At 40.5% G+C, this 23,894-nt stretch overlaps 1 protein-coding gene and 1 pseudogene across 1 annotated transcript in view; both read left to right on the forward strand.

The window, feature by feature from the left end:
- LOC129047307 (putative zinc finger protein 727) overlaps positions 1-3,263 on the forward strand; it is a 28,341-nt gene extending 25,078 nt beyond the window's left edge. Inside the window, exon 5 of the mRNA XM_054546769.2 lies at positions 694-3,263. Within this exon, the coding sequence (XP_054402744.1) occupies positions 694-863 (170 nt within the window). The 3' untranslated portion in view covers positions 864-3,263. The remainder of the gene's footprint in view (positions 1-693) is intronic.
- Positions 947-23,536, forward strand: LOC100443301 (60S ribosomal export protein NMD3-like; annotated as a pseudogene).
- Positions 23,537-23,894: the final 358 nt, after the last annotated feature.

Here is a 23,894-nt window from a genome sequence, read left to right on the forward strand (position 1 = left end):
TCTTGACAATTGTGAAAAATGCTTCAATGAACATGGAGGTGCAGGTATTTCTTTGAGATAGTAAATTTATTGTATATGCAGATGTGAGATAGCTAAATTGTACAGTAGTATTATTAAAAAAAATTTTTAAAGAACCTTCATACTGGTTTTCATAATGTGTCAAAAAATTACACATCACCAAGAACGTAAAGCATTTCTTTTCTTTAATATATTCTTGTCAACACTTGCTATAAATCTTCTTTTTGATATTAGCAATCCTAACAGGTATAAGTAATATCTCACCATGAATTTAATTTGCATCTGCCAGATTGGTGACATTGATCACCTTTCTATATACCTGTTGCCCAATTAAATGTTTTCATTAATAAACATTTATTTAGTCCTTGGCTTATCTTTTACATCTTCTTATTATTACTATTAGTATAGTTGTTACCTTTTATTTGTATGAGTTTCTTATATATTTTTGATTCTAACCACTTACTAGATATGGTTTTCTTATTCTATTTTTTCTTGGTTATGCAGAAGTGTTTTAGTTTGATGCAGTTTAATTTGTCTATATTTGCTTTTATTGCCGTACTTTTGCTGTTGTATCCCAAATTCATTTTCAAAACCAATATTAAGGTTTTAAAATATGTTTTCTTTTAAGATTATTAAGAATTTTGTCATACATTAGAGTCCTTATTTTATATTTAGAATTCATACTGGAGAGAAACCCTACAAATGTAATGAATGTGGAAAAGCTTTTACGTGGATCTCGGTCCTTAGTCGTCATAAGAAAACTCATACTAGAGAGAAACCCTACGTCTGTGAAGGATGTGGCAAAGCCTTTACCCGCTCCTAAGCCCTTATTAGTCACAAGATAATTCATATGGAAGAGAGACCCTACAAATGTGAAGAATGTAACAAAGCCTACAGGTGGTTCTCAAACCTTGCTTGACATAAGGTAATGCATACTGGACAGAAACCCTACAAATGTAATGAATGTGGAAAAGCTTTTACGTGGATCTTTGCCCTTAGTCAACATAAGAGAATTCATACTGGAGAGAAACCCTACAAATATAATGAATGTGGAAAGGCTTTTACGTGTATCTTGGCCCTTAGTCAACATAAGAGAATTCATACTGGAGAGAAACCCTACAAATATAATGAATGTGGAAAGGCTTTTACATGTATCTTGGCCCTTAGTCAACATAAAATAATTCATATTGGAGAGAAACCCTACATCTGTGAAGAATGTGTCAAAGCCTTTACCCGCTCCTCAACCCTTATTAACCACAAGAGAATTCATATGGAAGAGAGACCTTACAAATGTGAAGAATGCAGCAAAACCTTTAAGTGCTTCTCAGACCTCACTAATCATAAGAGAATTCACACTGGAGAGAAACCCTGCAAATGAGAAGAATGTGGCAAAGCATCGAGCTCGTTCTCACACTTCATTAGACATAAGAGAATTCATACTAGAGAGAAGCTCCACAAGTGTTAAAAATGTGGAGAAGCCTTTAACAAGTTGTCATATTGTGTTCAACATCAGAGACAATACTGAACAAATGCAGTATAAATTTAATGACTGTTGAAGAACATTCAACATCTTGGAGGGTCTCTAAGAACTTGCTTTATAATCTGGGTGCTTTTGTGTTGGGTGCATATATAGCCCTTTGCTATTATGTAATGCCCTTGTCTTTTTTTGTTTTTTTAAATCTGTGTTGATTTAAAGTTTCTTTTTCCAGAAACTAGGATTGCAATCCCTGCTCTTTTTCTGTTTTCTATTTGCTTGGTAGATTTTTCTTTTTCCCTTTATTTTGAACTTATTTGAGAAGGGTGTCTCGATTACAGCATACCGTTAGATCTTGATTCTTTATTCAGCTTGCTACCTATTTTTTAATTGGAGCATTTAACCCACTTGCATTTAGGGTTAGTATTCATATATGTGGATTTGATTCTGTCAGTATGATCTTAGCTGGCTGTTTTGCACATTTTTTTATGTGGTGGCTTTATCGTGTCAGCAGTTTGTGTACTTCAGTATGTTTTTGTAGTGACTGGTAATCATCTTATTTAGTGCCTTCTTCAAAAGCTCATGTAAGGCAGGTCTTGTGGTAACAGATTTCCTCAGCATTTGGTTTTCTGAATAGGATCATATTTATTTTTTGCTTCTGAAGGTTACTTTGGCCGGATATGAACTTCTGAGTTAGAATTATTTTTTAAGAATGTTGAATATTGGCCCTTAATCTCTTCTAACTTGTAGGATTTCGGCTGAAAGCTTTGTTTGTCTGATGGGCTTCTTTTTAGAAGTAACCTGGTCTTTCTCTCTAGCTGCCTTTAACATATTTTTTCTTTGATTTTGACCTTGGAGAATCTCATGATTATGTATCTTGGGGATGACCACCTCAGGAGGTATCTCACTGGGGTTCTCCACATTTTCTGCCTTTGAATGTTGGTCTCTGTATCTAGGTTAGGGAAGTTCTCATGGATGTTATCCTGAAATATGTGTTTCAAGTTGTTTCTTACTCCCATTGCTTTCAGGCACTCTCTTTAATCATAGATTTGGTTTCTTCACAGGTTTCTTTACATAATCCCATATTTCTTAGAGGTTTTGTTCATTCTGCTTTATTCTTTCTTCACTATTGTTGTCTGTCTTATTGCAGAAAGCCAGTCTTGAGGCTCTGAGATTCTTCCCTCTGCCTGGTGTATTCTTCTATTAATACTTGTGGTTACATTATAAAGGTTTTGTATTGTATTTTTCAGCTCTATTTGGCCATATTTTTCTGTAGACTGGTTGTTTTTTGCATTAGTTCCTGCAATTTTGTCCTTCCTTGCATTTGTCCTTCCTTGCAACTTACTTTTGTAGCTCAATGAAGTTTGTCTCTATCCATATTCTGAATTTTGCTTCTGTCATTAAACTTAGGCCATACTGGAAATGTAATTTGGTCATTTGGATGAAAGAAGTCACTCTGGCTTTTTGTGTTTTCAACATTTTTGCACTGATTTTCTCTCATCTCTGTGGGCATATCTTTGAAGTTGCTGAACCTTGAATGGGGTTTTGGACTTTTGGATGCTGTTTGATGGTCTTGAGTATTTGATTGTGGTAAAAGGTGGATTCAGCCAACAAGCTTTGTTCCTGGGAGGTTTTTTTTGTTTTTTTTTTGTTTTTGTTTTTGTTTTTTGGTGGTGGAGAGGAGGTAATGCTCAGCTCACAACTCAGTCTGTATACTCTAACTCTGGGGGACTTGTATTGAACCCCAACTGTGTTCTGTGGCTCCTTGTGATTTGGAGTCCACCACTCTATGGGACTAAGGTGCCACAGCTGTAGCAGAGTGCTAGTGGATACGGGGTTTCTGCCTGTCTTTGGGTATTCACCTCAGTGGCAGGAGCAAAGCTGCTGGATGGGGAGTGGGGGTTACCTGCTGGAGACTGTGTGCTGTTGCACTAAAGGTGGTGTTGGCTTGGGGCAGGATACTGCCCAGTGAAGGTTTTGATGCCTTCTCTGTGTCCCCCAAGAAGGAGTGATTGTTCAGAGTGTGGGAGGATACCCTGTTCTCCGCACAGTGTTACCACAAAGGCCAGGGTGGGGCTTTCTGGCTGTCTACCCACCAAAGCTTCACCTACAATGGCAATTGCTTGGGGGTGGCAGGGTCATACTGCATTTCCATTTGATGGTGGGGCAAGCAAAGCCAAACTCACCTTTGCAGACATATGCCAGCAAACTAATTTGGGGAGTTGTCATGGTCTCAGGGGAAGCTGTAGTATGGGGAAGAAACATGTGGGCCGGTCCATTCATAGAGGCTGCCTTGCTGTAGCTCTTCATGGGTCAGGCATGGCCCACCAGTGCATATGCTCTGATATGGGCTCCTAATGTACCTGAGAGTGCCCTGTAAGCAGCTGTGGTCAGACTGGGTCCCTGGGAGAGGCCAGCAGACCAAGGAGTGCTCAGTTGGACCAGCTTCTTCTGATTTGCAAGACCATCCTGCAGAAATTAGGTCCAACAGTTCCCGTAAGGATAAAGTCTCTTATGGGAGAAAGTTGAGCCTACAGAAATGGCCATCAATGGCCACACTTTATTACAGATGCTCTTGAGCTCAACCCTCTGGGCACCACATGAGCTGGCTTGCTGTCCCACCTCTTTGCTTGTCTTCTGGGGGCTGCATCTCAGAGACATTTAGGCCAGTAATCACTCAGTGCAGTCTGCCCAGGATGGAGGATCTGTGCTTTTGGCCAAGTTAGTTGTTCACTGTCTGGTGATGAGCAGTGTGTAGTTTGTGGGACCCATGGAGGATGGACTGGCCTCCTCTCCTTGGGTAAACTGCAGCTTGTTTGAGGTGTGAATAAGGCACTTAGGGTTTTGGATTTTTCGTTAGTCTGAGAGTAGCAAGGAGAGTTCTACTGCAGAAACAGAGGCAGAAATATTTTCAGTTGCCCCTGGAGGCTCTGTCCAGGGAGTTTCTAAGTTGCTACTGGCTCAATAGCTCTGGAAGAAATTGGCTAGTGGCCCAGGCCTGGAGAACCTGACCAGTGAGAATATATGAGAAAAGGCACTCACGTAACAGTCTGGCCACTTTACTGAAGAGCTGCTGCAGTATGCTGGGTGTCCACTGCAGTTTCTAGTCACCTGAGATTTTCCAGCACCTGACTTCTAACACCACTGAATGCTGCAAAACAGCAACAATGACAACATGCCCTTTTCTCTAAGGGCTCCATCCCAGGGAGGTACAGGACTGTTTCCAGCCCCAAAGCACCTGTAGGAGGTACCTGGAAACCCCTGTTGAAAAGTCTTAGCCAGTGAGGAGAACATGATTGGGGACCCACTTAAGAAAGCAGTGTAGGCTGGGCGCAGTGGCTCACGCCTGTTGCCCTAGCACTTTGTGAGGCCAAGGTAGGTGGATTGCCTGAGCTCAGGAGTTCTAGACCAGCCTGGGCAACATGGTGAAATCCTGTCTCTACTAAAATACAAAAAAAGAAAATTAGCTGGGCATGGTGGCATGCACCTGTAGTCTTATCTACTCAGGAGGCTGAGGCAGGAGAATTGCTTGAACCCAGGAGACAGAGGTTTCAGTGAGCCAAGATTGTACCACTTCATTCCAGCCTGGCGACAGTGAGACTCTGTCCCCCTCCAAAAAAAAAAAAGCAGTCTAGCCACATTTTTATAGGATAGCTCTGCTGTGCTGAAGTACCACTTCCACCCCCAGTTTATTTGGGCTCTGCAAAGCCAGAAGGCTGGAACAGCTAAGTCACACAAACAACAAAAATGGCAGCTCACTCTTCCCTCTAGGAACTGTATCCCAAAGAGGATTCAAAACTCCTTTGATCAAAGAGCACCGGTGGTGGTAGCTGGAGACCCTGGCTGGGAAGTAGTTTGCAGTTAGGAGGAACTAGATTGGGGACCTGCTTTAACAGATAGTCTGGCCATGTCTTTTTAGAGGACCTGTACTGTGCTAGGAGATCCTTTCTGCCCCCAGTCAGCTTGGGCTCTTCAAAGCATGAAGGCTGGAATGGCTAAGTTGCCCAAGAAGCAAAGATGATGGCCCATTCCTCTTTCTGGTAGCTCCATCCCTGGGGGGGTGCAGTGCTGCTACCAGTGGTTGGCTGGAATTCTAAGCCAGTAGGTGTTACCCTGTGAGGCACTGTGGAAGTGGGTCCTATGGACCATCACTGCTCAGCCACTTGGGTCCCGCCTCTTTCCTATGGGTATGTACAGAGTTGTAATGTCCTACTTTGCTGGAGTTGCAGCTACTTTTTCTGGGAAGCCTGGAAAGCCAGAGTATCTAAGACTCTTGAATCTCTATGCGGGCCTCAGTGGCTGCTCTGCTGAGACTCCATGTAGCTCTGTGTGTTAAACTGAAGGCCTTGGTGAAGTGGGTTCATGAGGGTATCTCCTCACCTGAAGGTTGCAAAGGTCTGTGGGAGAATCATGGGTTTCTAGGGTCACACATGCACTCACTGCCTTACTGGGTGGGGAGGTTCCCTTCGCTCCATGTTGTTCCCAGGTGGCCCATTGTCCTGCCTTGCTTTACTCCATTCTCCATAAGTTAAGTTGTTTCTTTCATTAGTCCCAATGCAAGTACCTAGATGTTTGAGTTGAAGGTGCTGTATCTACACACACCTTGCATTCCTCTCTATGAGAGCTACACAGTCTAGCTCCTTCTACTTTTTTATTTTAAAAGAATTTAATATATTTTCAAAAGCAAGTATTCATATAATTTAACTCTTACATTTGATGCTATGTCTTCATTCTAGAATTTATGTGAAAGAACATGGTCAATGGTTGCTGCACCAGAGTTAGGAGAAGGTCTTCCATATTAGATAAAAAGATTTATATACTTTCCCATGGAAGATTAAGGAAACTGAAATCTAAGATACATGAAGAAATTCTAAGTGGAAAGGCCACTTAGTTGTTGGCTTATAGCAGTATTATAAGTGACAGGGTGATAGAAGTGTGGTAAGTGATTAGGATAATATTCTGCATAGTAAGAGAAACAATTTGAATTTTAGAAGAAAATTGCTTTACCATTTGCAAACTAAGGTAATTAAAATACAGTGAATTTCAAAATGCCTTTTTAATGACAATGTGTGAACTTGTTTTAATAAACCAAAATTGTTCTTGTTGTGTTAAGGCTATTTTACACCGAATGTGTATCTTGCCACTGATGTTAACTTATCCCATCTTACCCAAGGTTGTAGGTCAACAGATGGTAACAATATGCTATTGTGTGACTGTGGAATAACATCCCTAGTGATTTCTTTGTCAGTGGTCTTTAACTTAACATAATTTGGAGAATATGATTCCTACAAATTAACATTTTTGTTTTTCTTGTAACTACAGGTTATTATGATGGTTGTAATGAAGATTATATGAGCATAATGGAGCTATATGTTTCTGAATTCTGAACAACTAGTTACAAAATATTCTACTTTTTTCTGTTGAACATGTGACGTATCTGGTCTGCTAAACACATACAGACCTTTAGTTTTGATATATATGGATTTAAATATACAGACGTGTAACCATAAAATAAACTTTAGTTGTAACAGATTTATAGAGAAAGTAATCATTTATTTATGGTTGTATACCTATTTTGAAAAGAAAAGAAAAATATTAAAATGAAACAGATAATTTTACAAGTGTTGATATCTTACCAGCAAACCAGAAATTCCAAAGATTTTGAAAGCAAATCTATTTTCTCTGCTTTGTATTAAATTCATTTATCTAAAATGTTATTGCTTCTGGCTTAGAATTATTTTGTGCAAATTCTCTTTTTCTTTTTTTGGTTTGTCTGTTTGCCTGTTGCTCACCATAGACATAATATATAATTTTCTGTTCATCTAATTTCATAAAACATTCTTTGTGTAATCCCCTCAGAGATTATGAAAGTGACTGATAAAATTTAATGGTGTTCACAGAACAATTTTCACATGTGAGTAATTTCACACTGAGTGTATTATTGTGTGTTATTTATTTAGTACATTTTCTATTTTGTTTAGAGAATGCTATTTAATCCAATTTTCATTTAGTTATTGATCATTTTACTTTATAAAATTGATATACTTTATTAAATATATTGGATCAATTTATTCAAGTAAACAGTTGAACATTTAATATTGGCATATACATGAAGTTAACCAGCAAAAACAATACTAGCTATATAATAGAAGCTACATAATTAGAAATCAATATTCTCTTTGAAATTATTTTGTGGTCTCAGGTGAAAAACTGAAAATATTTATAGTAGTGACATTAATTCTGCATATGAAGAGAGCATAATTGTACCTATGGTGCACAATTGACTCTCCCAATTAAAACAAGATGAAGAGATGGACATTTTAGCAAAACTAAGTGAAAACCTTGTAAAGTTTTTGGATTATGTTTCTACATTTAAACATCTATTGAGGGAGTTAGAGGGGAAGTCTATGCTGTCAAATCTGGAATTGCTGACACATGTTAAGAGTATGCTCCACAGGTTTTGAAACCGAAAATGCCCTGAACTCTTTTCATTTAGATTAACAAAATAGGGTTTTAGTCTTCCTCATCTATGTTCTGGCTTAGACAGAATTATCAAGCCATTTCAAGTAGAATTTATTCTAGTTTTTTTTTTTTTTTTCTTTCTGAAATGGAGTCTCACTCTGTCACCCAGGCTGGAGTTCCATGGCACAATCTTGGCTCACTGCAACCTCCACCTCCCAGGTTCATGCAATTCTTTTGCTTCAGCCTCCCAAGTAGCTGGGACTACAGTCAACCCCCCCACCATGCTTGACTAATTTTTTGTACTTTTAGTAGGGATGGGTTTTCACTGTGTTAGCCAGTATGGCCTTGATCTCCTAACCTCGTGATCTGCCCCCCTCAGGTTCCCAAAATAAGGGGAATACAGGCATGAGCCATTGCACCCGGCCTTAGTTCTAGATCTTGACACAGCACATCTTCAACTTACTGTCTCCGAGGATAGAAAACCTGTGTGATATGGAAGAACAAAACCAAACATTTGTTATAACCCAAGGAGATTTTATTTCTGCCCTGCTATCCTGGGCTCTCAGAAGTGTAGTTCTGGCAGACATTACTGGAAGATAGAAGTGGGAAACAAGCCTAAATGAAAATTGGGTGTGTGTTAAGACTGTCTTCTTAGGAACTGACAGGATCAGCCTTCAGTTTTGGGTAGATTTTGGGCAATTGAGTGATATGTAAAGAGTGGTTTTGTTGCATCAGATCCTAAGATAACCCAGCTTCTGCTAGTAGTAAAACCCAGTAAGATTGGTATTTTTTTTTGGACTATGAATTGGGCGATTTTTCCAAAATAATAGTAATTTTAAAAATCTGTCTATTTTGAATTGCATACCTAGCTAAAATTTTTTTAAGATTGAAGATAAGATGTAAAATAATTCATACAAGTAATATAAGCTAAGTTTTCTTAAATTATTTACTTATTTAAGAAATCTAATTACATTTTAAATAAATTGCTGTCAACTGTTAGTATTTGTGAGCCTTTTTTTTTTTTTTTTTTTAAGATTTTTGCCTCTAAAACAGGTAACAATTTGAACAAAGAGGAAAACAGAAATTCAATGACTGGCATGAAAATTCATGAAAACGAAAGGTTTGTATGATGACCTAATTAAAATAATGTAAAGAATCAACATCTTAATTTTTGTTTTTACACATTATTGGACAAAAGTAGCCCTGAGATAGTAATGTGCAGAAAATACTATTAATCATATTCTTGAGACTGTCTTACTGACTTTGGCAGTTTGAGAACCCCCAGCACAGGCCCAGGATTCCCTAGGCATTTCTTTTAAGAGAACATCCCATGGAAATGAAGCAGAAGGCCATGTCCACGAAGAGAAATGGATGCTCACCTCCTAGAGACCAGTGGGTGCAGGTTGCAGAAAGAGTAGGCCCTTCTTGGAGGTCCAGGAAGGGGCTATTGGAACCGTCCTAGAAAAGGGGCCTGGAGCTCCACTGAGCCCTTCTGCCTGCAAGGGCCTCAGAGGGCCCTGGGGGAGGCCAGCCTAGGTGCCCTGTCCTATCCCTGGCCCTTGAGTCCTGCCTCACCTGCTAGCTTTTTCCACCAAGAAATCAGGATGGCAACCCCCAATGCAGCCCCACTAGCAGTAGGAGAGTGTCAAGGCCCACACCCATCTTGGCACATTAAGTGACTTATTGAAGAACTAGTCAATAAGAGCAGAATGTGCTGCTGTGACCTCCTGAGATTACATTCTAGGAGGAAACCTGGGTGGCACCAGCCTGAGGCTGTGCATTGGAGGAAGGATGGACAGGTCAACTGGGCTTCAGTGAACATGTGCCCCTAGCCAACCCAGGGAGACATGGGCTTGCCAAGAGCAGGCAATAAGGGTGCCATACTGCAGGCATGGTGAGCTGTCAGGTGGGCACACGGGTAGGTATGTGGGGGGGTGGTCCATGAGTGGGAGAACCCTCTCACAGCCCTGAAAGCCCAGAGATCCCCCAGCCTTTTGAAGCAGAGGCTGTACCTGGAGCTGCGGGGTGGGCACTGCGCAGTGGACTGGTAAAAGTGGGGTGAGCAGCCAGTCACTGAGGGGCTTTCATTGCCCATTTTTCTGATGAGCAATTTGAGCCCCCAAAGCCACAAGCCAGCAGGGGCAAAAGCACTGGGCTGAGGCATCACCTTTTTTCTTCGCTGGCTCCCATAAGCCTCAGACCTGGCATGCCTTGAGGATGAAGATCTTTCTTCTTTGTGAGTATAGGCACAAAAGCAACCAGTTGTGTTTGCTAAGCCCACCCACAATTACTTTTGTGGGCCTCCTCACTCCACTGGCCTGTGAAACCCAATGGGCATTCCAGGGTCCAGAATTCACATTTTGTTTTAGAACCAGAGTTCAGCACCCAGGCCAGAGCAGAAGTGGGCCTGTTAATTCCACGGCACAAGGCCCAAATCAGAAAACTCACTTGACTATTCAGCTGCACCCAGGCAGTGTGTGTACTGTTCCAAGCAGGTCCCATTCTCTTCCTGGCTCCAATTATTTCACCCGCAACTTGTTATTTGTACCAGCTTTTTCTTTACCCCCCACATCTTATGGTTTTTGAAATTCCTCTGAAGACTGCATGAGCTAAGCTTTAAGGGTCACAGTGCTCTAGCCTATTCAGGCTGTGCCAGGAAGAGAGATGCCTCAACCTACCTTGACTGTTAAGAGTCATGTATAAATAGTACCAACTCTAGCAGGAGTGTTGTCACATACTCAAGACTCTCTTTCTGGTCTCCATACCAAAAGATACATTAGAATGACAAGGCAAATAAGACAGACCTAGCAGTTCTGCCTTTTAAAGGGCAGCCTCAGCCTGGTCACCCTGAATCACAATTTCAGGGTCTGTTTTAGCACGTCCCACTTTAGAAAATAGTGGAACTGGAGCCCCAGAATAGTCAAGGTCCAATGAAAAAGTGGAGAAGGGGCACCTCAGCAGCCTGTCATCCTGTAACAGAAACAGACCCTATCAACTAAGAAACCATCTCATAAACTTAGACAACTGTACCAGCAATGTGCACACACATCAGGCCTTTTAGTAAACTGTCAACCCAACGATTGAAGAAAAAGCAAAAGCTTTTTTGAATCGAGTCTCAGGAGGAAGAACCTCCACTGCCTGAACCAGCCTGTATGATGGATGCAACTGACAGTGTTAACTTGACTTGGGCATACCTGGAGACTGACCCTGTATTAAAAAATGCTTCTGAGTGTTTGGAGTCCCAAGCTAAAAATTCTAGTAGAGGCCAATCTGGAGATTATTTTGTATCTATGAGGAACATCTGAGCCCCTGGTCTGTCCCATTCTGTGGAATGGAATACAGGCCACACAGGGGATTGAGGCCATTCCTTTTTTGTTAAATGAAGGCTGATAGGTGAAAAGTTGTTCAGAAAAAATGTGCTAAATAAAAATGCTATACAAACTACACACTTTTTGCAAGTGGGTGTGGTTATCCTGCTAAGCCCACAGACACTGGACATTCTCCCTTCTATGTAAAAGTCCCCAGTAAAACTCCATATCTCATACACTGGTTCTGAGTTTCTTCTTTGACATCTTCAACATGGTGCCATTTCCATGGGAGTCGAATTTGACACAACTTACCCCATAGTGAGGAAGGATTTCAGACTGCTCAATGTGCTTCAAAGCTCACCAAGGCATCAGCTGTGGAAGGATGCAGTTATTGTCTTTACCGCTCTTATCCAGGCCTCTTAGATGCACAATCAGTGGAATACCAAAAAACATGACTAAGAAACACATCATGGTCAGAAGCAAGATTAATGCCAGAATAAGCAGTGACCATTTGGAAAGAAAAGGGAGCATTTTGCTTTCTCCTCTGGCAGCCCTCAACTTCTGTCATCACGTTCTGGCTTCATTGATGGTTTTTAAGCTCATCCTGCCTCTGGAGGAACCATGGGCCCTAAACACCTTCACTTAATCTTTGTGCAACAAAGCTTTCTCTTGACAAATATGACCTCTGTGATCATGAGCTTCTAAGCAATCTGAACAATGCACAACCTGAAAACCTATGAAAGGGAGATGAGTAGGTCTGAGGGAAACTATTTTCCACTTTTTCCTTTGGCAATTCTAAAAGTTTTGACGGTAGACAAATGTGCAGAAGAGGACAGCATAGTATAACTCCTCATCATGTGAGTTTACAACCAGGAGGTTTTAATCCCGGCTGTGAGAGCTCCAAATGAAAACCAGAAGTTACTTCACTGCATCTATCAATGATTGATTGCACATCATTTTGTCTATCATACTGAGGAGTCTTCACTGAGGATTTTCCCATTGAAAATATAAAGACAGGAAAAGGTAAAATAGCAACTCCATGAAATCATTAGATAAAATGTAGAAATGCTCGTCTTCTTACATCATTAGCATTTTTGCACATATTTGCATGTATATCTACCCATAAAGTTGACATTTTCATAATCAGTTATATGTCAAGTTAAAATAAAAAAAAATTTGACCAGGTGTGGTGGCTCATACCTGTAATCCCAGCACTTTGGGAGACCGAGGCTTGTGGATCACTTGAGGATAGGAGTTTGAAACCAGCCTGGCAAACATGGTGAAACCCCGTTTCTACTAAAAATACAAAAAAATGGCAGGCACCTGTAATCCCAGCAACTTGGGAGGCTGAGGCGGGAGAATTACTTGAACCCAGGAGGCAGACATTGCAGTGAGCCGAGATCGTGTCACTGCACTCCAGCCTGGGCGACGGAGCAAGACTCCATCTCAAAAAAAAAAAAAATTGTTTTTTCAGAACAAAAAGAGACACGTATGGTCCAGGCATGCCCTTGTGGAGTGGAGTGTGTGTGGCCTTGTCCTTGAAGGAAGAACAGTCAGTGCCCTGCATTATGGGTAGGGGATTCATTAGGACACAAAGAGTCAGTCAGGGCCTCGGCCTAGAAACACTGAGGCTTGAAGGGGGCTTCTGAAAGCAGCAGAAATGGCCCATGGCACTGAATGCTAGGGGGGCCTGTAATAATAAAAGATCTGTGAAGGGATCTTAGCAATCCTGCTAGAAGGCCCTGACTATACCCTGGATTGGAGACTCCTGGGGTAGAGTGGCTGCCAGACAGCCTCAGCAAACAAGTCTTGACCAGTATGGCTGGGCTAATCTAAAATAGCTCATCTCTTCTGTTTTACAAAGCAAAATATAGAAAAATAAAGTGAGAAAAAACGAAATCAAGAGAAATATAAAAATTTAAAGTAATTGAAAAATAGGACAAATATACTGAAATAAAATAGAGAAAAATAAAGAGAAATGTAATTAAGATCAGTGAAAATAAAATGAAGATGAAGAAATACAATAAAATTAAGAGAAATAAATGAAATAATTTGCAATAAAATAAAATTATAAGAATGAGATAAGGAGGAGGAGCCAAGATGGCCGAATAGGAATAGCTCCGGTCTACAGCTACCAGCGTGAGCGACGCAGAAGACAGGTGATTTCTGCATTTCCATCTGAGGTACCGTGTTCATCTCACTAGGGAGTGCCAGACAGTGGGCACAGGTCAGTTTGTGAGCGCACCGTGTGCCAGCCGAAGCAGGGGCGAGGCATTGCCTCACTCGGGAAGCGCAAGGGGTCAGGGAGTTCCCTTTCCAGGGGTGACAGACGGCACCTGGAAAATCGGGCCACTCCCACCCGAATACTGTGCTTTTCTGACGGGCTTAGGAAACGGTGCACCAGGAGATTATAGCCCGCACCTGGCTCAGAGGGTCCTATGCCCACGGAGTCTCGCTGATTGCTAGCACAGCAGTCTGAGATCAAACAGCAAGTCGGCAGCGAGGCTGGGGGAGGGGCGCCCGCCATTGCCCAGGCTCGCTTAGGTAAACAAAGCAGCCTGGAAGCTTGAACTGGGTGGAGCCCACCACAGCTCAAGGAGGCCTGCCTGCCTCTGTAGGCTCCACCTCTGGGGGCAGGGCACAGACAAACAAAAAGACAGCAGTAACCTCTGCAGACTTAAATGTCCCTGTCTGACAGCTTTGAGGAGAGCAGTGGATCTCCCAGCACGCAGCTGGAGATCTGAGAACGGGCAGACTGCCTCCTCAAGTGGGTCCCTGACCCCTGACCCCCAAGCAGCCTAACTGGGAGGCACCCCCCAGCAGGGGCAGACAGACACCTTACACGGTCGGCCGGGTGCTCCAACAGACCTGCAGCTGAGGGTCCTGTCTGTTAGAAGGAAAACTAACAAACAGAAAGGACATTCACACCAAAAACCCGTCTGTACATCACCATCATCAAAGACCAAAAGTAGATAAAACCACAAAGATGGGGAAAAAACAGAGCAGAAAAACTGGAAACTCTAAAAAGCAGAGTGCCTCTCCTCCTCCAAAGGAACGCAGTTCCTCACCAGCAACGGAACAAAGCTGGACAGAGAATGACTTTGACGAGCTGAGAGACGAAGGCTTCAGACGATCAAATTACTCTGAGCTACGGGAGGATATTCAAACCAAAGGCAAAGAAGTTGAAAACTTTGAAAAAAATTTAGAAGAATGTATAACTAGGATAATCAATACAGAGAAGTGCTTAAAGGAGCTGATGGAGCTGAAAACCAAGGCTCGAGAACTATGTGAAGAATGCAGAAGCCTCAGGAGCCGATGCGATCAAATGGAAGAAAGGGTATCAGCCATGGAAGATGAAATGAATGAAATGAAGTGAGAAGGGAAGTTTAGAGAAAAAAGAATAAAAAGAAACAAGCAAAGCCTCCAAGAAATGTGGGACTATGTGAAAAGACCAAATCTACGTCTGATTGGTGTACCTGAAAGTGACGGAGAGGATGGAACCAAGTTGGAAAACACTCTGGAGGATATTATCCAGGAGAACTTCCCCAATCTAGCAAGGCAGGCCAACATTCAGATTCAGGAAATACAGAGAATGCCACAAAGATACTCCTCGAGAAGAGCAACTCCAAGACACATAATTGTCAGATTCACCAAAGTTGAAATGAAGGAAAAAATGTTAAGGGCAGCCAGAGAGAAAGGTCGGGTTACCCTCAAAGGGAAGCCCATCAGACTAACAGCGGATCTCTCGGCAGAAACCCTACAAGCCAGAAGAGAGTGGGGGCCAATATTCAACATTCTTAAAGAAAAGAATTTTCAACCCAGAATTTCATATCCAGCCAAACTAAGCTTCATAAGTGAAGGAGAAATAAAATACTTTATAGACAAGCAAATGCTGAGAGATTTTGTCACCACCAGGCCTGCCCTAAAAGAGCTCCCGAAGGAAGCGCTAAACATGCAAAGGCACAACCAGTACCAGCCACTGCAAAATCATGCCAAAATGTAAAGACCATCAAGACTAGGAAGAGACTGCATCAACTAACGAGCAAAATAACCAGCTAACATCATAATGACAGGATCAAATTCACACATAACAATATTAACTTTAAATGTAAATGGACTAAATGCTCCAATTAAAAGACACAGACTGGCAAATTGGATAAAGACTCAAGACCCATCAGTGTGCTGTATTCAGGAAACTCATCTCATGTGCAGAGACACACATAGGCTCAAAATAAAAGGATGGAGGAAGATCTACCAAGCAAATGGAAAACAAAAAAAGGCAGGGGTTGCAATCGTAGTCTCTGATAAAACAGACTTTAAACCAACAAAGATCAAAAGAGACAAAGAAGGCCATTACATAATGGTAAAGGGATTAATTCAACAAGAAGAGCTAACTATCCTAAATATATATGCACCCAATACAGGAGCACCCAGATTCATAAAGCAAGTCCTGAGTGACCTACAAAGAGACTTAGACTCCCACACATTAATAATGGGAGACTTTAACACCCCACTGTCAACATTAGACAGATCAACGAGACAGAAAGTCAACAAGGATACCCAGGAATTGAACTCAGCTCTGTACCAAGCAGACCTAATAGACATCTACAGAACTCTCCACCCCAAATCAACAGAATATACATTTTTTTCAGCACCACACCACACCTATTCCAAAATTGACCACATACTTGGAAGTAAAGCTCTCCTCAGTAAATGTAAAAGAACAGAAATTATAACAAACTATCTCTCAGATCACAGTGCAATCAAGCTAGAATTCAGGATTAAGAATCTCACTCAAAACCGCTCAACTACATGGAAACTGAACAACCTGCTCCTGAATGACTACTGGGTACATAACGAAATGAAGGCAGAAATAAAGATGTTCTTTGAAACCAACGAGAACCAAGACACAACGTACCAGAATCTCTGGGATGCATTCAAAGCAGTGTGTAGAGGGAAATTTATAGCACTAAATACCCATAAGAGAAAGCAGGAAAGATCCAAAATTGACACTCTAACATCACAATTAAAAGAACTAGAAAAGCAAGAGCAAACCCATTCAAAAGCTAGCAGAAGGCAAGAAATAACTAAAATCAGAGCAGAACTGAAGGAAATAGAGACACAAAAAATCCTTCAAAAAATTAATGAATCCAGGAGCTGGTTTTTTGAAAGGATCAACAAAATTGATAGACCACTAGCAAGATTAATAAAGAAAAAGAGAAGAATCAAATAGATGCAATAAAAAATGATAAAGGGGAAATCATCACCGATCCCACAGAAATACAAACTACCATCAGAGAATACTACAAACACCTCTACACAAATAAACTAGAAAATCTAGAAGAAATGGATAAATTCCTGGACACATACATCCTCCCAAGACTAAACCAGGAAGAAGTTGAATCTCTGAATAGACCAATAACAGGAGCTGAAATTGTGGCAATAATCAATAGCTTACCAACCAAAAAGAGTCCAGGACCAGATGGGTTCACAGCCGAATTCTACCAGAGGTACAAGGAGGAACTGGTACCATTCCTTCTGAAACTATTCCAATCAATAGAAAAAGAGGGAATCCTCCCTAACTCATTTATTGAGGCCAGCATCATCCTGATACCAAAGCCGGGCAGAGACAACCAAAAAAGAGAATTTTAGACCAATATCCTTGATGAACATTGATGCAAAAATCCTCAATAAAATACTGGCAAACCAAATCCAGCAGCACATCAAAAAGCTTATCCACCATGATCAAGTGGGCTTCATCCCTGGGATGCAAGGCTGGTTCAATATATGCAAATCAATAAATGTAATCCAGCATATAAACAGAACCAAAGACAAAAACCACATGATTATCTCAATAGATGCAGAAAAGGCCTTTGACAAAATTCAACAACCCTTCAGGCTAAAAACTCTCAATAAATTAGGTATTGATGGGACGTATCTCAAAATAATAAGAGCTATCTATGACAAACCCACAGCCAATATCATACTGAATGGGCAAAAACTGGAAGCATTCCCTTTGAAAACTGGCACAAGACAGGGATGCCCTATCTCACCACTCCTATTCAACATAGTGTTGGAAGTTCTGGCCAGGGCAATCAGGCAGGAGAAGGAAATAAAGGGTATTCAATTAGGAAAAGAGGAAGTCAAATTGTCCCTGTTTGCAGACGACATGATTGTATATCTAGAAAACCCCATCGTCTCAGCCCAAAATCTCCTTAAGCTGATAGGCAACTTCAGCAAAGTCTCAGGATACAAAATCAATGTGCAAAAATCACAAGCATTCTTATACACCAATAACAGACAAACAGAGAGCCAAATCATGAGTGAACTCTCATTCACAATTGCTTCAAAGATAATAAAATACCTAGGAATCCAACTTACAAGGGACATGAAGTACCTCTTCAAGGAAAACTACAAACCACTGCTCAATGAAATAAAAGAGGATACAAACAAATGGAAGAACATTCCATGCTCATGGGTAGGAAGAATCAATATCGTGAAAATGGCCATACTTCCCAAAGTAATTTATAGATTCAATGCCATCCCCATCAAGCTACCAAAGACTTTCTTCACAGAATTGGAAAAAACTACTTTAAAGTTCATATAGAACCAAAACACGGCCCACGTTGCCAAGACAATCCTAAGCCAAAAGAACAAAGCTGGAGGCATCATGCTATCCAACTTCAAACTATACTACAAGGGTACAGTAACCAAAACAGCATGGTACTGGTACCAAAACAGAGATATAGATCAATGGAACAGAACAGAGCCCTCAGAAATAATACCACACATCTACAACCATCTGATCTTTGACAAACCTGACAAAAACAAGAAATGGGGAAAGGAGTCCCTATTTAATAAATGGTGCTGGGAAAACTGGCTAGCCATATGTAGAAAGCTGAAACTGGATCCCTTCCTTAAACCTTATACAAAAATCAATTCAAGATGGATTAAAGACTTAAATGTTAGACCTAAAACCATAAAAACCCTAGAAGAAAACCTAGGCAATACCATTCAGGACATAGGCATGGGCAAGGACTTCATGTCTAAAACACCAAAAGCAATGGCAACAAAAGCCAAAATTGACAAATGGGATCTAATTAAACTAAAGAGCTTCTGCACAGCAAAAGAAACTACCATCAGAGTGAACAGGCAACCTACAGAAGGGGAGAAAATTTTTGCAATCTACTCATCTGACAAAGGGCTAATATCCAGAATCTACAATGAACTCAAACAAATTTACAAGAAAAAAACACACAACCCCATCACAAAGTGGGCGAAGGATATGAACAGACGCTTCTCAAAAGAAGACATTTATGCAGCCAACAGACACATGAAAAAATGCTCATCACCACTGGCCATCAGAGAAATGCAAATCAAAACCACAATGAGATACCATCTCACACCAATTAGAATGGCGATCATTAAAAAGTCAGGAAACAACAGATGCTGGAGAGGATGTGGAGAAATAGGAACACCTTTACACTGTTGGTGGGACTGTAAACTAGTTCAACCATTGTGGAAGACAGTGTGGCGATTCCTCAAGGATCTAGAACTATAAACAGTATTTGACCCAGCCATCCCATTACTGGGTATATACCCAAAAAGATTATATATCATGCTGCTATAAAGACACATGCACACGTATGTTTATTGTGGCACTATTCACAATAGCAAAGACTTGGAACCAACCCAAATGTCCAACAATGATACACTGAATTAAGAAAATGTGGCACATATACACCGTGGAATACTATGCAGCCATAAAAAAAAGATGAGTTCATGTCCTTTGTAGGGACATGGATGAAGGTGGAAACCATCATTCTGAGCAAACTATCGCAAGGACAAAAAACCAAACACCGCATGTTCTCACTCATAGGTGGGAATTGAACAATGAGAACACATGGACACAGGAAGGGGAACATCACACACCAGGGCCTGTTGTGGGGTGGGGGGAGGGAGGAGGGATAGCATTAGGAGATATTCCTAATGTTAAACGATGAGTTAATGGGTGCAGCACACCAACATGGCACATGTATACATATGTAACTAACCTGCACATTGTGCACATGTACCCTAAAACTTAAAGTATAATAATTAAAAAAAAAAGAAAATCTGTTTACTTGTTTGATTGTTATTTATGGCCTTATAATAAAACTTATCAAGCACATTACAATAATAAAAATGTTATCAAATATACCATCTGCTACTCGCTTGTCGTATGAATTTTCTATTGTATTTGATAAATTAGTGAATAAATTATCATTTGTTTTCCTTTAGAAAATTGTGATACTTAATAAGTGCAAGAGGTTGATTTGGGAGGTGATCCCAGGAAGTACAAAGAGGACAGGGAGAGAAGTGAGACAGAAAAGAGTGAAAAGTCAATGAAGGGTATGTCTTCAATCAAATTGATTTTTATTTATATATTTTTGAGTGTTGAGTCAAAACTCCAAAATTGCCACATGCCTGTGGTATATTCCTTGTATAATTTGTTAACTCAGGGATGAGCTATGACTTCATTCCTGCAGACGTTGTTCAATTTAGTGTGCATCTGGATCACTTGGAGGGTTTGAAATATCACAGATTACTGGGCCTCTCCTTCATGTCTTGCTCTGCAGTTCTTGTCCATGGCTCAAGAATATTCTTTTTTTTTTTTTTTTTTACAAGTTCTCAGGTGTTTCCAATGCTGCTTATTCAGGTAAATGACTTGGAGAACCAATATCTGGGTGCATATTGTGTGTCTTCTCCAGCAAGGGTATTGGCCCACAGAAGATGCAGTCAGAGACACAGGTGTCTGAATGGTTTTAAGTAGGCTTTGGTGTTGGTTATCCAAATGTGAAAGTGGAGTCGTGTGTGTTGGAGTTCTCTTGTGGTTTCATCTTAGAAGCCTGAGGACTGTTCCTGCTCCATAGCAATCAGTTCACTATACACTCAGGGCATAAGTGTGCAACCTGGGTTGGAATCTAAACTTTAATGTCTCAGACAATGGATCTCTGCTCTGTGTGAAAATAGCTGAATGGGCCGGGTGCGGTGGCTCATGCCTGTAATCCCAGCATTTTGGGAGGCTGAGGCAGGTGGATCACCTGAGTTAAGAAGTTCAAGACCAGCCTGGCCAACATAGTGAAACCTCATTTCTACTAAAAATACAAAAAATTAGCCAGGCTTGGTGGCACGCACCTGTAATCTCAGCTACTGGAGAGGCTGAGGCAGGAGAATCGCTTGAACCTGGGACGTGGAGGTTGCAGCAAGCCAAGATCACACCACTGCACTCCAGCCTGGGCAACAGAGTGAGGCCCTGTCTCAAAAAAAAAAAAAAGGAAAAGAAAAGAAAATAGCTGCATGAAACATTGAGAGTCTAAGAGAAGAGACAATTCAAGGACAGGGCCTTTCAGAAGAGATAATTGACTAGAATTCCTCCTGTTGCTGTGAGGACTTCATGGGGGAGATGTGGAAAAGATGATGGTGGTTGCACTGGAGGTTAGAGGTATGAGGTCAAATCCAGGCCTATGAGAGAGGCTTCATTTTTCTGGACACTGCTTTTCACATCCAGGTGAGCCTCCTTATGGTAATTTCCTTGATTAGCAAAATCTCACCCAGGGGGCTAGATTTGTTTTGCCATTTCAGGGAAAGCTGTGGGTTGTAGCATTGGCTCCTTGGGACCACTTTTTGTTCTCCCCTATTTTACCAACTTTGACATTTTCTTTCAATGGATGTCTTCAGAAATATTTAATCTTTAGGCAGAGTACAGCAGCTTATGCCTGTAATCTCAGCCCTTTGGGAGGCTGAGGTTGGCAGATCACTTGAGGCCAGGAGTTCAAGACCAGCCTGGCCAACCTGGCAAAACCCATCTCTATGGAAAAGAAAATGCAAAAATTACCCTGATGTGGTGGTGCATACCAGTAGTTGCAGCTATTTGGGAGGCTTAGGCACAAGAATCACTTGAACTTGGGAGGCTGAGGTTGCAGTGAACTGAGATCATGCCACTGCACTTCACCCTGGGTGACAGAGCAAGAACCTGCCTCAAAAAATTAATTTTTACTGCCTATGTATTGGGTAAAATTATTTAAATAGACTTCTCATCTCATATCCAATCACATTTCTCAAATTATGAGTAGGTTTGAGAACTTTTACTTTTAGGCAATATTTGTTTGTGTTCAAAATAATTTGCCCACTTTTGTTAGTTTTGTTTTGTTGGAGTTTTTATTAAAATAAATTATCTGCTTACAGAATACACTGTAATTCATTTTATAGTCTCTAATTAATTTTCACTTTGTTGCTGTTTAAACTTTCAGAAAAAACGTTCAAATGTGTTAATCTTATCCTAAATTACTTTGATGTTTTATTTTATATTTACAGAAGCCTTCCCAAGTATCACATAAAATTATCATGCTTAAGTTTGTTTTTCTCATGTTATTTGTGTTTGAATCAATCATCTATCAGTTAGTAATATATTTTTTAAAATATTATTTAAGAACTGTGTGTATTCTTACACAATGATAATTAATTATTTTCTATTTTTAGGTTTATAGTATTTGCCTATTATTATACTAAAGCTGACAACTTCCCTTTTTAAAATAGTGGTGAAACACACATACTATAAAATTTACAGTTGTATCTATTTTAAGTGTACACTTTAGAAGTAATAAATGTATTCACATTACTGTACAATCATCATAACCATCCACCTCCAGAACATTTTTTATCTTGGAAAAGTGTAACTCTGTACCCATTAAACAACAATTTCCGTTTTCCCTTCCCCCGTCCTTGGCAACCACTATTGTACTTTCTGTCTTCATGCATTTACCTATGCCAGGTACCTCATAAAAGATGAACCACTTAGAATTTGTTGTTTTGTGACTGGTTTATTTTACTTGACATAATGTCCTTAAGGTTAATACATGTTGTAGCATGTGTTAAATTTTTTGGTGTTTTTTTTTTTTTTTTTTTTTTGAGATGGACTCTCCCTCTGTCGCCTAGGCTAGAGTGCAGTGGTACAATTTCGGCTCACTTCTTTCTCTGCCTCCCGGGTTCAAGCAGTTCTCCTGCCTCAGATTCCTGAGTAACCGGGACTACAGACACCCGCCACCACACCCGGCTAATTTTTGTATTTTCAGTAGAGATGCCGTTTCACTAAATTGGCCAGGCTGGTCTTGAACTCCTGACCTCGTGATCTGCCTGCCTTGGCCTCCCAAAGTGCTGGGATTACAGGTATGAGCCACCATGCCCAGCCTATTTTTTTTTTTTTTTAAGATAAACTATATCCCATTCTATGTGTGAGAATGGAAGGTCCTGACCTAAGCAATTTTGGAAAACAGTACTTTAGTTGGATACTGTAAGACTCAAGAACTATACAAAAACACTGTATTCTAGTTGAACAATTTGCTTCCCAAAAGGGTATGGACTAGCAATTCTGAGTCTACTTTACACGTTTGTGTATGTCTACAGACACACACACACATACACACACACACTTGTTCCAATATGCAAGGATAAAGTTGTCTGTCTCCAAAACTGGTACAAAGCCTGGGAAATAGAACCACATTTGTGTGTGTATTGGAGTAACCAGTGCCATTCACCTCACTGATCCAAACATCCTACAAGTTGCGGATATTGATGGGAGCACTTTCTGGAGTCACTCTTTCAATAGTTTATGTCACCCCAAACAGCTAGAGGAGTTTATTGTGATGGAATGCAGCATAGTCTGAGATATAAAATGTGGTGCAGATGCTGGAATGATGTAAAAAAGCATACCCTCAGGGAAGTCTGGGAACAGAAGACATCTGAAATGAATACAGATAAACAGTACTTTTGTCGTACTCATTTGGGACATCTTGTAAATCCTGGAGAGCTGGTGTTAGGGTTTGATTTGGCCAGCTGTAATTTAAATGATGAGCATGTCAATAAAATGAACTCAGATAGAGTTCCAGATGTGGTATTAATCAAGAAGAACTAAGACTGGACCAAACATCAGTGATGTAGAAACTGGAAATTGAAAGAGCTTGCGAGAGAGAGAACATGGATACAGATGATGAAAGGCAATACCAAGATTTTCTTGAAGATCTTGAAGAAGATGAGGCAATTAGAAAAAATGTCAACATTTACAGAGAGTCAATCATCCCTGTGGAAAGTGATGATAATGAAGGAGCACCTCGAATTAGTCTGGCTGAGATGCTTGAAGACCTTCATATTTCCCACGATGCCACTGGTGAAGAAGGTGCATCAATGATGATATAATGAAACGTTGTAGACTGTTTCCACATACGTGGGCTTAAGAAGTTGGACAAGATGACCTTAAGTGTCTCTTCCATCTATGCCTCCAGATTTCAAGAGGAGAAATTAAGATTTAAACCTGAATAAACACGATTGTTTTGATTGCTCACTCAAAGCACTGAAAAAGATGGATGGCTTTGAAGTTTTAGATAATAAAAGATTATGGAGAATGTAATTATTACTGATATTTAGGCTATTTTACATATGAAATTTTATCACTGTGCTTTTTTATATGAGGCACCATAGTATTTTCACATAGTATAGTACCCTAGATGTAAAAGCTCAAAAATTGTGATTCCCTGGACATTCACTAAATCTTCAAGCAAAAACACACTTTTACATTCTTTTTACATTGATTACTT

This window comes from Pongo abelii, chromosome 6 (assembly GCF_028885655.2).
Source record: "Pongo abelii isolate AG06213 chromosome 6, NHGRI_mPonAbe1-v2.0_pri, whole genome shotgun sequence".
NCBI lineage: Eukaryota > Metazoa > Chordata > Mammalia > Primates > Hominidae > Pongo > Pongo abelii.